We start from the raw sequence: 15055 nt of genomic DNA on the forward strand, positions 1-15055 counted from the left end.
TATATATATATATATATATATATATATATATATATATATCCTATATAATAAAAGCCTAATATGCTAAGTGTCCCACTGTTCAACCAGCCAGTCGCTATGATGTGCACTGTGCACTGACCACCAGGGGGCAGACACTCCGACTGGTAAGTTAGCTTGCTACTGGGGTCTAGCCCGAGCCCTCCCAAGGTCCCTCCCTGGCCCTGATCGTGCACCGGTGGGGTTTCTCGGCCTGGCCTGCAGGGATTGGGCCGAAACCGGCTCTCCAATATGCCCTGTTGCGTCCTGGATTGCTAGAAGGTGCAGGCCAGGCCAAGGGGCCCCACCAGTGCATATATATACACTAGAGGCCCCATGCACAAAATTTGTGCAAGGGCCTTGGCCCAGCCCCCACCCACGGACGCCATGGCTGCAGCTGGGGGCCTCTTTCGCGGCTTTGTCCGGAAGGAAGGATGTTTGGTCTAACTAGCATATTATACTTTTATTATTACAGATGCTTTAAAAAATGTTGTTCCAAGCCAGTAAGTTTTTGGGTAGTTTGTATGCAGTGATAGATAAATAATATATACCACAGATGGCTTGATTAAATCCATTGGCTGTAAGGAAAGGCTTGGTTGTGCTGATGTAGGCTCCAGGGTAGCACGTACTCTGTGTGTGCCCCCTCTCTTGCCCCACAGTGTATGTCTATATGTATGTGGCACAGGGGCTGTGTGTCTGACTGATGTGCCCGTGAGAAGGGAGCTGAACAGTGCCACTTCCCTTTCCCAGCTACCTGGAGCCACCACAGTACCTCCTGCCTGGTTAGAATGCCCTCCCCTCAAGATTGGGAAATGAAAATAACATCTCCACCCCTCTGGGAAAAACTTCACCAAAGGAATCTCTGCCCAACTAAACGTTACTTGCTCCCTAAGAGACAGAAACCAAGAACTTTATCCTTGAGAAGGAGAGTGGAAGAATCTAGTCCTGTGGCCAGAGCAGGACTTCAGAGAGCAGGAAGGCTTGACTTTTCACTCACTGTCCAAAGCAGTGGTCTCCAAAATGAGCAAGAGAATCCACTGGGATGAGAGGGAAAATACTATTTTATTTAGAAAATTAAGAAATTTAAGCTTTACCAATATCTACTCTACAATGTGGACCAGCCACATGTCAGGTCAGCTTGGCAGTGCCCACCACCCCTTAATTCACTTTTAGAGTATCACGGGTGCTTCTGCAGATTTCAAGCCCTGGTTAAGAGGCTGTGCTGATTATAATATCTACATATTAATATTAACCTAAATTAGCCCTAGACAAATGCACAAGGGCCTGAACATTGCTCGGAGGAACCACAATCTGAATACTAATATGCAAGCACAGGAGAACTTTAAGAAGAGGGCAGAGCTGATTCTGCTCCTGTCCCTAAGGTATCAGCCACGTTAATTGTTGCTTTTCCTTTTCCCCGTTGTAATAAAATTTAGCAAGAAGTTAGCAAAAATATTTAAAAGTATAAAGAAGATTATTTGAAATACAGTGAAATTTGCCCTAAGTGTACATTGCACCTCCAGATATTTGCTAGTGATGGTGTCACCTGCATAAAATACATAAATAAATTATATATGTATGTGTACATAAGTATATTCAACTTTTTACCAATAAGGGTACATTAAAAAATTGGAAGCCATGGATCTACAAGTTACTATGACATTTTCTAACTTAATTAACAGAGGCCAGGAAGACCCACCTGATGAGGGATTACAGAAGGTTAAGAAGAGAGAAAAAGAATAAAACAAAATAACTTGAGTTTATTCATCCTTCTCCACAGAACCTTTTCCCTGAAATAGTCTCCCACCAGGCCCAGCTCCCACAACTGATTAGATAGGAACCTTCCCTCCCTTTACTTCCCCAAGTGACAAAGCTATTTAAACAGATGCCTAAATCCAAATCAGAGAGAAAAGCAACGCATGCCCTCCACACATCCCAATTTGTAAGTGTTCTCACTGCCCCAGGAGAGGCTGTTGGGAGGAGCCTTCAGTTCCGAGAGGAGGGCCCCCTGCAGGCCTGCGGCATGCCACTGCCAGTCGGGGGAGACACTGCCCCTTTCAGCAGGAAGGGCTTGGCTGCCTCCAGGATGTCCAGTTTGGGGTCCAGTGAGCGGCCAAGCCCCTCAAGCACCATGATGGCAAACACAATGGAGGCGAAGTTGCTCTCAAGCTTTACCTGAAAGAGAAAATAAGTGGGTTCTTCCCAAAGCCCATTGATATATAGAGTTCTGGATAACCATGTAGCTGTCTGCTCTCGGCCTCCTATACCCGTCCATGTGACTTTTACTGTCTACCTAACCCTCTTTTCCCTTCCCCATCATTTTACCCACCATCTCATCTACTCACCCAACCTCGCGTCTACTAGTATTACTAAGAAAAAATCTGGGGGATGTGGTATGTACTTTCCTAGATGTGTGTGTGTTCATATGACTTAAAAATAATAAAATTAGTATCTCAGTGATATACCAGAAACTGTAAATCTAAATAAGGATCATTCTTCTGACCAGCCACCTTTCTGACTCTTAATTCTATGTTATGATCCTTGCCAAATGCAGTATTTCACTATCAGATTGCAGAACCTCAAGAGAAACATTGGGAAAGGCCATCTTCAGACTAGAATCTTCCCTGCTCTGCCCTCAACTCCTTAGAGAGACCCTTGGCTGACAGCTTTACTTTGAAGAATAACCCAAGACCACACTCCATCACAAGGAGACAGACAAAGGCCAAGGTGGAGAACTGTGAGGCCATGTCCCTCCAAGGAACAGGGGCAGGAGGCAGAGGCCACAACAGCCGTGCTGGGGTCTCTGAACACACCAGGTCAAGAGGCACCTCCTCTTGGGCCGGCCCAGCCTCAGGATTTTACTGCTCAGGAAAGAGCTGTATAAGTATGACTTAGATTAGTACCACGCATCACTCATGTGCACCGCTTTCATTAGACTGTGTTTACACCTGTGAATCCATTTTTCTACAGCTCAGTATCACAGATTCTTGGACAGCTTAGCCTTGCAGAGACACAGACCAACACTGTGACAAGGAAGAACCTGCTGTACCTAGTTAGTACACAGAAGCAGCACTCTTCATGCTAATGAAGTGGTACAAAAATGTTTTTAAAAAACGAGATCTCATATAAGAGGAGTACTTCTCACAACCCTATGGCCACCCATCAGCTTCCCCAGAGACCTCCCCTCCAGCCTGGCTGGAGCAGAGAGGCTCAGCTCTGCCAGGGGCCTCACCTTGTGAGTCATCAGTAACTTAAAGACATTCGAGAGAAGGCTGGAAACTTGGAGCTGGAAAAGAGAATAAAACTGACTGCAGAGAGTGCCGACCCCCCCCCTCACCCCAATTACTTCTCTCCCAGGCCCCTATCCCGCCCTCCCCCAACACCCCGTCCCTCCCATCTCACACACACACACACACACACACACACACACACACACACACACCAGTGAGTGGAAAGAGCCTGTCTAACTCCAGAAGGACTGCACATGCATGAGCCCAACTCTCATCTCGAGTATGAGGAGCCTGAGTTCAAAGGCTCCTTCCAGGAAGAGGCCTGGAGGCCCGGCTCACCCAGTGTGTCCCCGCCAGCACACACACCACATCTGAATAAGGAGGATCAGCAGCGCCTGGGTGCCAGCTGCTGCTCATTCTGAGCTCTGACTCGATTCTGCTAGTGTAGCCATGAACTTGAAAAAAAACACTCAGTTTTGCTAGAACTGAGTGTAAAATACAAATTGAACTCAAGTCTAAATAAAGGATGTGAACATTGGGTATGTCTTCTGGCCACTCAGAGACGGTCATCCCTCCTTTCAAGCTCAGCTGAGCTCGAGATACAGAAGAAGCGGCAGAACAGCTACACCCCAGACAGGCCGGGGTGCGACACTATATATATGTCACGCCCCAGAAGGCACCCTGGGAACCTGGTCAAGGAGCCATTTTTGAGAGTCAGAGATTCCAGTGGGCCTCCTCACACCTGGGAGATGTGGGCAGATGTTCTTTATCTGCCTTAAAACTCAAACCCCCTCCAGACTTCTCCCCATTAAAAGATCTCCCTTCAATTTGGGGTTTGTTCTGGCCAAGGGCAAGGGCAGTACTCAGGCCCCTGCCCCTCTGTGGCCTGCTCACCTTTTCCAGGGTGATAGTGTTCTTCCTGGCCTGCATTACTAGTGTGGCCATCTCAGCCTTGAATCGCTCCACGTCCTTGCACTCACTGGCCCGAGCATGATGCAGGATGAGCTCAGCCACTCTTTGGCCCTGGAAGATACAAAAGAAAAGAAACTTGGTAGAGCTGGGAGGGCACAAAATTAGATGATGATCTGCCCACACTCCTTCCTATCCTAGTTGTTTCCACCTAGTTGTTCTATCTTGCCTTTGGCCACTGCTGACCAACCAGCCTCAGAGCCACCAGGACCTGTCACCGGGCTGGACCAGCCACAATGTCCTCATGGGCTCCCTCCCTGCCCCAGCGGAATTCCCTCCTCAACCTCTGTACTGCAGCCTTCTCACTCCTGCTCTGCCCAGGACACTCCTCCGCCCAGGACACCCTCTGACCAAAGCCTCCATGGTCTCCCCAAACACCCACCTACCCTGGTAGTCACTGCCAGTGCCTTTCACGTCCCTCCTTGGGCTGTGACCTTCGTCCACCCAAGCCTGAGCAGGGGAACATGCCCCACCCCACCTGCCACTGTGGCCCAGGCTCAAGCCTCTGCCCCCTCAGAAGCCTCCTAAGCAGGAGCTAGCCTTCCTAGTGCCCACTGTACGCTTGTTGAAGAAGGAAGAGAAACTACCATACAAACTACCACGACTACATGGCGGCATTTGGGAAGGAGGCATTTCTTCCCATCCCAAACCATGAGCCGCTTGGAACTGGCCTCAGTCACGGGCACCAGCACCTTCTGACTAAAGACCAGTGATGTTTCTGTTAGGAGCACCCGTGGCAAACACGGCATTTACAAGAAGAATGAAGGCTGAAGAGCCCTAAAGTTCTCAAGAGCTTCAAGGATTTGGGCCCAACTCCCACGGGCCCAGTGGGTCTCACCTGCCCCATTGCTACGGCCATGAAAACTGCGTGGAAGTTCCTCAGATCAGCAGCCCGCAGCTCAGCCACAATACCAGCATCCAGGAGCACCAGGCGCAGTGGGCACTGGGCAGGCGTCATGGACACCAGCAGTGTGTCACAAACATCCACCTGCTGCAGCCGTGCCTCTTGGCTCTGGGAAAGACCATCAGCACCCTGGACCAGGATGTTCCCAGGGTGAAGGTCGGCATGGACAAAGTTGTCCACAAATATCTGGAAAGAGATCAGCACTGTTCAAGGCTAAATCAACCCTCACCACCCCATCACCACCAGGAAAAAGCTTCCAGGGTGATGGTATGTTCCCAGTGATCCATGGCAGGGAAGTGTACATTTGATAAATTAATTCATTGTCTGAAGACATCAGTTCAGATTTTGTACAGGGACAGGACAGGTTTGTGGACGAAAAGGGCCATATGCTGACCTGACAAGCTCAAGGGAGGCCTGCATTGCAGTCTTGCAAACTCAGAGACCTAAAGTAACTACAAAGGATGGTCTGAAATTAAACTTTAACTAAAAGCAGTTATGGGTGGGCAGTTACGTCCTAGGCCCGTATCTTCACTGACAAGGTCAACCTTTACCTTAACTAAGCCTATCTGTCTTTTTGCATCTATAACATACCCTTGAAATGTCTGGTAACTTGTAACTTCCCTTTTTCTGGACCCCCTGGGGCAAAACCAAATGTGTTTGGCGCCAGGACAGATACCACAAATTCCTTCATTGTGATGTTAATTGTTCCTGCATCCACCTAAGTATGTGTCTTTCATTTTACTTTTTATCCAATCCCAGGGGTTTCCCCACTTTGCTTTCTCCCGCCTCTCTAGTCTGTCACCAGTGGATTTCATGTAACCTACCTATGTCTCTTTCCTTTGATTGCAATGTATAAATACAGAAGTAACCCGCCATTCTCCAGAGCATTATCTCAATTCAATGAGGTTCTGCTTCCTGGCATATGTTCACAGTTTGGCTCAAATAAACTCACAAAAATTCTTTACAGGTTTCAATGTGTTTTTTTTAACATTAACAGGTTGATGTTTTCAAGAGAAAAGTTATTTTCAAAGTCAAGAGCATTAAAAAATATAGGAAACATGAAAGGTTGCAGGTTCAATCCCTGGTGGGAGTGGGTACAGGAGGCAACCAGTCAATGTTTCTCTCATACATCAATGTTTCTCCCCCCCGCCCCCCACTTTCTCTTCGTTCCTCCCTCCCCACTCTCTAAAATCAGTAAAAAAAAAAAAAAAAGGCCCTAGCTGGTTTGGCTCAGTGGATAGAGTGTTGGCCTGTGGACTGAAGGGTCCTGGGTTCGATTCCAGTCAAGGGCACATGCCCAGGTTTCAGGCTTGAGCCCCACTAGGGGACGTGGAGGAGGCAGCCGATCAATGTTGATGTTTCTATCTCTCTCTCCCTCTCCCTTCCTCTCTGAAATCAATAAAAAAATATTTTTACAAAAATAATAATAAATAAAATCAGTAAAAAAAAACAACATATCCTTGGATGAGGATTAAAAAAATAAAATTATCTACTCATTGTTGAAAGATTCTCCCCAAACCTCTCTGTTCTTAAAATTCATGGAACTTCCACCTAGCCAGTTTGGCTCAGTTGATAGAGCATTGGCCTGCAGGCCAAAGGGTCACAGTTTGATTCCAGCCAAGGTCAAGGGCTTGTACTAGTAACTTGGTTGCAGGCTCCTCCTCGGCCGAGCCCTGGGTCGGCTACTGCAGGAGGCAACCAATAATGTGTTTCTCTTACATCAATGTTTCTGTCTTTCCCTCTCTCTTTCACTCTTCCTAAAAATCAAAGGAAAAATATCCTCGGGTGAGGATTAACAAACAAAAAATTTTTTTTTCATGGAACTTCCTTTCTTTCAAATATTTCATAACTCAGACTTCCCCTCCATTACTCCATTTGTCCACACAGTGACATGTAACAGCAATACTAACAACCACCTACTGGCAGAGAACCAAGTAGACAAGGAGAAATGGCTTTGAAACTACTAAGCAGGAAAGAAAGCCCCAGGGACTATGATAAGACAGAAAGTCAGGTGTGACTTTGGGGAACAAATATCTGCCTCCCATGAAAAAGAGAAACCACTCAGTGGTCAGAGAAACCACTAGCAATCCTATAGGGGAAAAGGAGAGCCCCAGTGCAGAGGCACAGAGCAGCTGCTTCGGAGAGGCTCTCAGCGGACTCCTCCTGGCCCAGCAGAGCCCCTCCTCCTGGATGCAGGCCACAGTGACCCTCCTAGTCCAGACCCTGGCTTTACTCGACATAGGGAGACTGCTACCCGGTGGAAATCCTGGGACCCTGACCTAAGCCTGGCATCTTGCTGTCAGCTCATCCCCTCAGGGCCTATGCCCCTGTCCTTGACCCCAGGAGCTGGAAGCCCCCATAATCTCCCTACTCCTGGGCACTGCTTACTGCTGCTTCTAGCCTGGCTACTCCCCACTGCACCCTCCCCTCTACCCACAATGCCCCTTGGAGCCTCTGTCAACTGAGCTTCCACTGCACTAAGTGGAAACCTGGCTCTCCCACAACAATCTCTCTTCTTCAGGAGCCCCTTGGGTGGGGGCTGCTGACCTGGGGCTGAAGGTGGAGTCAGGACTCCCAGCCCTGAGCCCTCTCTGCAGGAGCGCTTAAGCTTCCACTATGCTGTCAGCTTGCACCCACTACCATCCTCCCCTCAGCCCCAGAGCTCCATCTTGGTCATATCAGTTCTTTCCTCCTACTCTCGGACCACATACCTGGTTCCTTCTTATCCCAACTCTGCACCCTCTAGACCTGGCACTCGTCCTGCCTATCTAGCCTAGACCCTGCCATCCATTCCTCAAACACTGTGCCAACCACCAGGAAGACCTCAGACCCTCAACAAGTATCTGTATCTTCTTTCTTTGCAATGCTGGGTTGCCACAAGCACTACTAATGATGCTGATAATTAACATTGCTTAGGGTTCACTATGTCCTTTTCTGAGTGTCAACTCATTTAATCATTGTCAGGCCGTCCCCTCATAGGTGACACCTAGGCTTCCCTCACATGCCAGCTGATCTGAAGCCACTTCCTGAATAAATCCCTGGGCTAGGTAAGGCCCCTCTGAAATGGCCCTTTGGTGCCTGTACCTACCCTGTATATAATTTACTTATTCATGGACAGTCTTCCCACTAAACGGTAGTTCTGTGAACATTGTAATCCTGTCCCTTTTGCTCACTACTATAAAGCCAGCACTGTCTAACACATAGCATAGCAAATGCTCAATACATACTTGCTGAATGAATGAAGGAAGTAGCATGTAATATACGATGTTGTCTTAGGCTGTTTGTAGGCAACTAGGACTGGGCCTGGGTTTTGTTCCCCACCCTTCCCACAGCACCTTGCACGGTGACAGAGCGCAAGCCACTGAGAAAGTGCTTAACAGGGAGCTGTAGAATGAATGGTAGGCTCAGCTGTGTTTAGAGCAGACTCTACACTGGCCTTGCCTTCCACGCAGGGTAGCTGAGCAGTGTCCCCATTTCCCACATGCAATTGGGCCACATGCTGGGCCTGAGCACCCTCTCCCAGCCCATGAGCTCACCATCTTCAGGAGCATGTCGATCCCCAGCCGAGCAATCTTCCTCTTCAAGTCCACGGGAATCCCTGCCTGCTGGTAACTGGACACGGGCTCGCTCTCCTTTAAGAAGATCAGGGAGGGAACAACTTTACCCTGGACAGCTCTGCTCCTCATCCCCACGGCACACTTGCTGTTGCCTTCCCGTCGATTAGGAAGTGACCCAAAGAGTTTTTCCTTTCTTAGAGCCGCTATGAGTCTGTTACCCATGAGCTGATTTTAACCTATTTACATTTCCCTTCCATAATACTTCTCAAAGGAAAACAAGTCCCATAGATTTATTAGAGAGGAAACCCATTGACTCGGCCACCCACAGGTAAGGATGTCGCAATGTGGTGGGAAGAGACAGGAACAGGCCCCAGAGAGCTAGTTTCTGGTCAAGAACCAGCCAATAGAGACATGAATGAATTCTGTGACCTTGAGCAAGAAAACAGGGGCAAAGGGGGAAAAGAGAAGAAAGGGGAGCTAGTAAATAATCATTTCATATAGGTTAGTTATTTAAGTGTCAGAGCAGCCCACTGAGATGGATTTTGTTATCCCTGATTAATAAATAAAAGAACTAAAGCCCAGAGAGGTTAAGTAACTTGCTCAAGGCCACACAGCTAGTAACTTTGGGAGGTGGCATTACTTCCCTGCACCTCATATTACCATCTTTACAAAGGAGGCTGGAGCAGGAGACAGCTAAGGCCACAGTGACATGACACAAACACTTGTTGAGCACTTTCTCTGTGCAGACTCTAGCTGAGGGCATTTTGCATTGTGTGTCACTGACTCCTGGGAGAACCCCATGAGGCAGGAAGAGTGGCCTGCTGTCATACATGAAGAAACTGAAGTCATTCAACAAATAAAGAGGCAGAGCAGATTTTCAAATCCAGAAAGTCGGAGGCCACCCTGGTTCTCAGCCACCTCACTATGCTACTGCCCACCTCGGATCACATCCGAAGTCCTCGCACATGTAATCACATGCTCTCTCGCGGCTTTTGTCTTTGCAGACTAAAACCACCAAGTGAAGCAGAGACAGTCCAGCTGTGAGTGAAAGGCACAGCCAGGTAAGTTCTGATTCTTACTTCATATGTTTCCACCAAAACATCCCTGGTGACAAAGGGATGCAGAGGGGTGGGGAATCTGACAGACTTCACGTTCAGGAAGTTGCACTGGAAGTGCTCGAGATTCCGAGCTTCGTAGCGCAGGTCGATCTACAGGGAAGTGAAGAGAAAAGATGAAGGGGTAGTCGGGGCACAGGGATAGCAACATCTGAACTGCCAAAGACCTAGCAAGTCACAGAGTCACCTGCTTCTCCTGCACAGACGGCTCCCCAGGAGACATGGGAGGAGGCATTCTGTGACTAAAGGCCTCCCCCCAAATCCCCAGCCTCCTCCTGAACTCCTCTAAGCTACAGACAGCTGACACCATTGCATTACCTGGGCTTCCCTGCTTCTCCGCTCTTCCTGCCCTGCTCACCCCCTTCACACCAGCCAATGGACCCCTTCCCCATCTCCCAGGGGTTCAGCTTTGTGGCCTCTCCACACCACTGCCACCCAGGCCAACACTAGCCCCCGCCCCCAGCCAACACTCTAACCACTGAGCACACTGGCCAGGACTCCAGCTCTTTCCCTTGATTAAGGCTCACTTCCACCCACTGCACTGACACTGCTCTCCCCAACTCACCAAGCGTTTTGCTTGCCAGAGTCAAAGGCGCAGTCCCATTTTTATCCTAATTAACTCTAAGACCTCATTTTCCCTAAACCAGTTTTCACTATCCCAGCTTCCACCCCTGCCTCTCAACTGCCCTATCTGGGTCTGGGCTCCCGGTCATTCCTCCTCAGATGCCCCAGAGATGCTGGTATCTCTCAGCTCCTGACCTTCACCAGCTTTTGCTCTTCCTCTCCATCCCCTCACATCCTCAGCTAGTACCTCTTGATGACAGAACCTTGACCTCCATCCAGTCCCCTCTACCAGTCTCTGGACTTATATTCAAGTCCATGTGGACATTACCCTGTGGAAGTCCACAGGGACCTTTGAACTCAGTGTCTATACAGAATTTACTTGCATACACACCCACATGTACCCAGTCACCTGAGAGTCACTGCAGATTACTCCTTCTCTTACCCTCCACTCCCATCAGTGCTCAGTGCCATCAACTCTGCAGCCCTAACCACTCTCGGATCTATTCTCCTTTCCACCCACTGCCACCCTCAAGGTAACTCACAAGAAGTCACCTGAACAGAGGCATCTGAGTTGGGCTTCCTGACCCTCATCTTCCCTCCCTGGAAGATGACCCTCTCCATCTGCTGGTGTCCCCTACTACAAGCAGAACAAAGTCTAAATTCTTTAGGATGACATCCAAGGCGGGTCATGGGTTGGCCCCTACTTCTCTCTTCAGGTCCATCTCTTGTGCCTCCCCCTTCCTCTACTGCCCAAAACTCTAGCTTCACCCAATCTGTTTGGTGCTGAACACCCCAGCCTGCTGATTTACCCATATCCTTTGCCTTCCTTATTCCCTCTGATTGGAATGTCTTCCCTCCATTTGGTCCAACTGTAAATACCACTCACCTTTCAAGATCCAACTTGAGCCCAGGGAGCCTTGATCCTCAAGATGGAATGACCACCTCCTCTCTTGAGCCCCAACTGAACCCAACTGAACTTGTGGAGACTCCTACAGTGGAGACTCCTACTGTAACTCTGATCAAACTCTATTTGCAAGTATTTATAGGTCAGCCCCTTCTGCCTACAATATATTCCTATGGACAGGAAAAGCTCACTTGTTTTCTTAGTTCATCAGCTTCTCATTATATCCAAGGACCCAAATGAAGACTTGGCACCTTGCTTCTGAAAGTCTGCCAATTTCTGCACTACCAACAGGGAGCCAGGGCAGATGCCTACTTGGAGACTTAATGGCCCCCGAAGTGTATTTACCAAGTCTGGCTACTTAAACAGGTGTCCCAAGGTCCTGAACAGGGAGGAGGTCCTTGTCTACTCAAAAGCCCTGGAAACAAAGCAAAACAAGGCACTGTGACTTAACCTAATTCTTCTTATCACCCTAGAGTTCAGCCATTGATTGTGGCACTTAGAGATAACGTTGTATATTCCACCAGGATGATTTCACTTTCCTCCCAGGCACTAAGGAAGACTATGTTTCCCAAGCACCCTTGCAGGGCCTGTGTGATTAAAGCTGACCATTAGACTAGGAAGAAGTGATGTTCACTTCCAGGCCTGGCCACAAGATCTCTCACATGGTCCTCCATGGTTTTTTTCCCCAATTCCACAATGAACCTACATGACACATGTTGTAGGTGGCAGTGCCAAACTTGGGAGGAAATTGGGTCCCTGAATAACTGTGGTGTAGAGTTTCCTCTCTCTCTCCTTCAGTTCTTCTGCATAGAATTTTGATATAAGCAATAACCTTGTTGCATTAAGCTACTAAGATTTGGGTGTTCTTTGTTATATCAACTAGTGTTACCTACCCTGACTAACATACCATACTAGACGTGACCTACTGGGAAATTACTCATTCATCCAGCATTTACTAAACTCCTACTAAACAGCTGCTAATGGCAAGAACTCTCTTAGATGCTATTTATAACCAAGGGAAGGGAAATTTACCTGTTGGACCATGAGCTTCTCAAATTCCTCCACTATCTCAGGCAAGCTAAGCCACTTGATTCCTGGCAAAAGTGCAAGGACTTGGCTGCCCATCTTCATCAGCAGCAGGTCCATTCTCACCTGAGAGAGCAGGCCAGGGTGCAATACCTGCCAGAAAGAGGAACAGTGAGACAGAGGAGGGATCAGGAAGGCATGTTCATTTAGCCAGGGCTGGGTCCTACCATCAAAGGAGAACCAGCTGGCTTCTCATCAGAGCAAAGAGGAAGTAGTCCCAACACCCAGGATGCTCTTGCCTCCCTCACTCCCGTGTGCTTTCCCTGAGGAGATGCTGAAGGCAGCTCCTCTGCACTGCACTTAGCTTTCCTGGGAAGAATAGGCGGGCATTTTCTTCCTAAATATATTAAGTTTAGATCAGTGGCTCCCAAAAAGTGCAAAAAAGTCACCACAGGGTGCTTGGTGAAAATGTGGGAGAGTTTTTCCCAAGGAGGTAAAAGAGATCATCGGGATACCTGCTACTTGTGTCTGCCAGATCCCCTGGGTAGTGCTGAATGGGAGTGGAAAAGTGTGGAGACAAGAAATAATGGAGCCCAGGCAGGGAAGGCAGAAAATGAAGCGAGAAGAAAGCCACTTCTGTAAAAATGAACACTGCCATCTTGGGCTCGTCACAGCATGTCCAGCCTAGTCTGTCTCCAATGTATCCTGACCCCAGAGTAGTAGATCAGCTAGACGGTGGTTTCTCCACCCACAGAGGCAGCAAACTCCAAACCCACTTATTTTCCTTTTATGAGACTATCACACCATTACCTCTCCCTCAAGCCAAGAAACAAAACAGTTTGCACATCATACACACTCAGATAATAGCCAAGCTAATAGAAGTCAGTGGAAGGCAATGTGGCGTAACTGGGAAAAGAGGGGTTCCTGATCTAGGACAGCTCCATGGGGTTAGTGAGATTTTAGAGATGGGAAGGGCCCTCTGAAGACATCAGAGCACTTACTTTCACTGCCACTGGGATGAGGTGATGTGGTTCAGGTAGGTGGGCAGGTGCCAAAGCCTGAGACACCACTGCGTCTGATCCAACCAGGTCAGCTGTAGGGAGAAGCAGCCTTTCTAGAAATGACTGGTCAGCAAGACTTCCTTGAGATCTCCACTCCTTCTCCAGGTGTCCAAAGAGCTCTCTCAGCCCCTCAGGTGCCCCAGCTTCTGAACAAGGCCGCAGCCTGGAGGCCTGGGCAAGTCTCTGGATGCTGTCGTTCTCCAGGAAGACAGGATTGGCACGTGCTTTGTACACTTGGGCCACGCAGCCTGACCCCACAGGTTCCTGCTTCTCAAAGCACAGGACCTTCCCCCAGTCCTCCCCAAAGGCCTGCTGCAGGATGTGCTCCGTGTGAATCCAAGGGTGTGGGGTCACCCGGACATGCAGCTTGGAGAACTGGGCACAGAAAGCCTCTGAAAAAAGGTCTCGCCGGGTGCTGGCCCACTGGCCCAGTTTGATATACGTTGGGCCTGAGGTCTCAGTGGCTTTCAGAAGCAGGTGGAGCCAGAGGCTGGAGATGCTGGGAGCCAGGTAGGTGAGAGGGTAGAGTAGAAGGAGGGGGAAGAATTTCACCAAGAGAGCCCCAGCCCGGAACCCAATCCGGAGGTACAGAAGGAGGCAGCCTAGCCGCCCCTCGTGGGGGACTCTTTCCAGGGGCCCATTTTCAGCCAGTTCAACCCAGCTGGCCCTTCGCTGACACAAGGGCTCAGGGGCCCCATCACCAACGTCCCCACAGACTGAGACGAATTTGGGCAAAGTGCCAAGCAGAAGCCAACATAGTCTGTAATTCCGTCTAGAGGGTCTTAAAAGACTGAACTCCTTTCTGAGCTCAAAACCCCTTAGGTGTGACAAGCAGACCCTGACAGAGAAGCGCCAGGGAGTCACCATCCTCCCCCAGAGTTCCACGCAGAGGCTGCCTGCCCTCAACTTAAAGGGCACCTACCTATGTTCACCAGGCTGACATGAGTCAGGACCACAGCTGAGCATTCCACCTAAATGTGGGGCAGCTGCCAGATCCCACGAAGCTCAAGTGCAGTCTAAACCCAGCCCTGCGCCTAATCCGGCCGGTGCTGGCGCCTCTGTCCCACCTGGCTGCACGCCCTGCTCCCTCCCTCCGAGTACCTGCCCTTGGCCCAAGGCCTGAGGCTGCTGGGGGCCTGCGCTCGAGACGGGCTGCGCCTACGGGGCTGTCAGAACTCGACCCACTGAGAACCGGAGGGGCCGGGCCAGACACAAAGCCAGGCCCAGGGCGGGACGCGACCCGCGCAAGGTGGCCGCGAAGGGGAAGACAGAGCCGGCGGCCGCAGGCACCCTGCGAGCCAGGGCCCGCACGAGATCGCCCGCGTGGCCCGGCACCCGCCCGGAGCTGGAATGCGGAGGGGCTGGATGGGGGTGGAGTCGGGTCCGGGTTGACGGCGCAGCCGAGGGTCGAAGCTCAGAGGCCGTAGGGGGTCGCGGCGCCAAGGGCGGGATCGGAGCGCCGAGAGCGGAGAGGGGATGCGGAAGACCGAGGATCCTGCGCCGAGAGCCGGGAGGTGGAGCGGAGGGCCGGGGATCGGAACGTCGAGAGTGGGGAGAAGGTGCGGAAGGCCGGGGATTGGGCGCCGAGAGCCGGGAGGGAGTGCGGGAGGCCGGGGATCGGGGCGCCGAGAGCCGGGAGGGAGTGCGGGAGGCCGGGGATCGGGGCGCCGAGAGCCGGGAGGGAGTGCGGGAGGCCGGGGATCCGGCGCC

The 15055-nt window shown here is 50.2% G+C and overlaps 1 protein-coding gene across 2 annotated transcripts; it reads right to left on the reverse strand.

Annotated features, from left to right (window-relative positions):
* Positions 1–203: 203 nt before the first annotated feature.
* Positions 204–14993, reverse strand: ADCK2 (aarF domain containing kinase 2). 2 transcript variants are annotated; one of them, XM_079786624.1, is made up of 9 exons: positions 14268–14481; positions 13286–13844; positions 12291–12437; positions 9755–9883; positions 8655–8750; positions 5053–5304; positions 4140–4268; positions 3248–3301; positions 204–2190 (listed from the first exon to the last, which is right to left on the reverse strand). In XM_079786624.1, exons 1-9 carry the CDS (start codon positions 14309–14311, stop codon positions 2002–2004), a joined length of 1599 nt encoding a protein of 532 aa, XP_079642750.1. In that variant the 5' UTR covers positions 14312–14481; the 3' UTR covers positions 204–2001. The 2 variants fall into 2 exon arrangements, with proteins under 2 accessions (XP_079642750.1, XP_079642749.1); XM_079786623.1 differs by having other exon boundaries at positions 13286–14993.
* Between the last annotated feature and the right edge of the window lie 62 nt (positions 14994–15055).

This window comes from Cnephaeus nilssonii, assembly GCF_951640355.1.
Source record: "Cnephaeus nilssonii genome assembly, chromosome: 12".
NCBI classification, from domain to species: Eukaryota; Metazoa; Chordata; class Mammalia; order Chiroptera; family Vespertilionidae; genus Cnephaeus; species Cnephaeus nilssonii.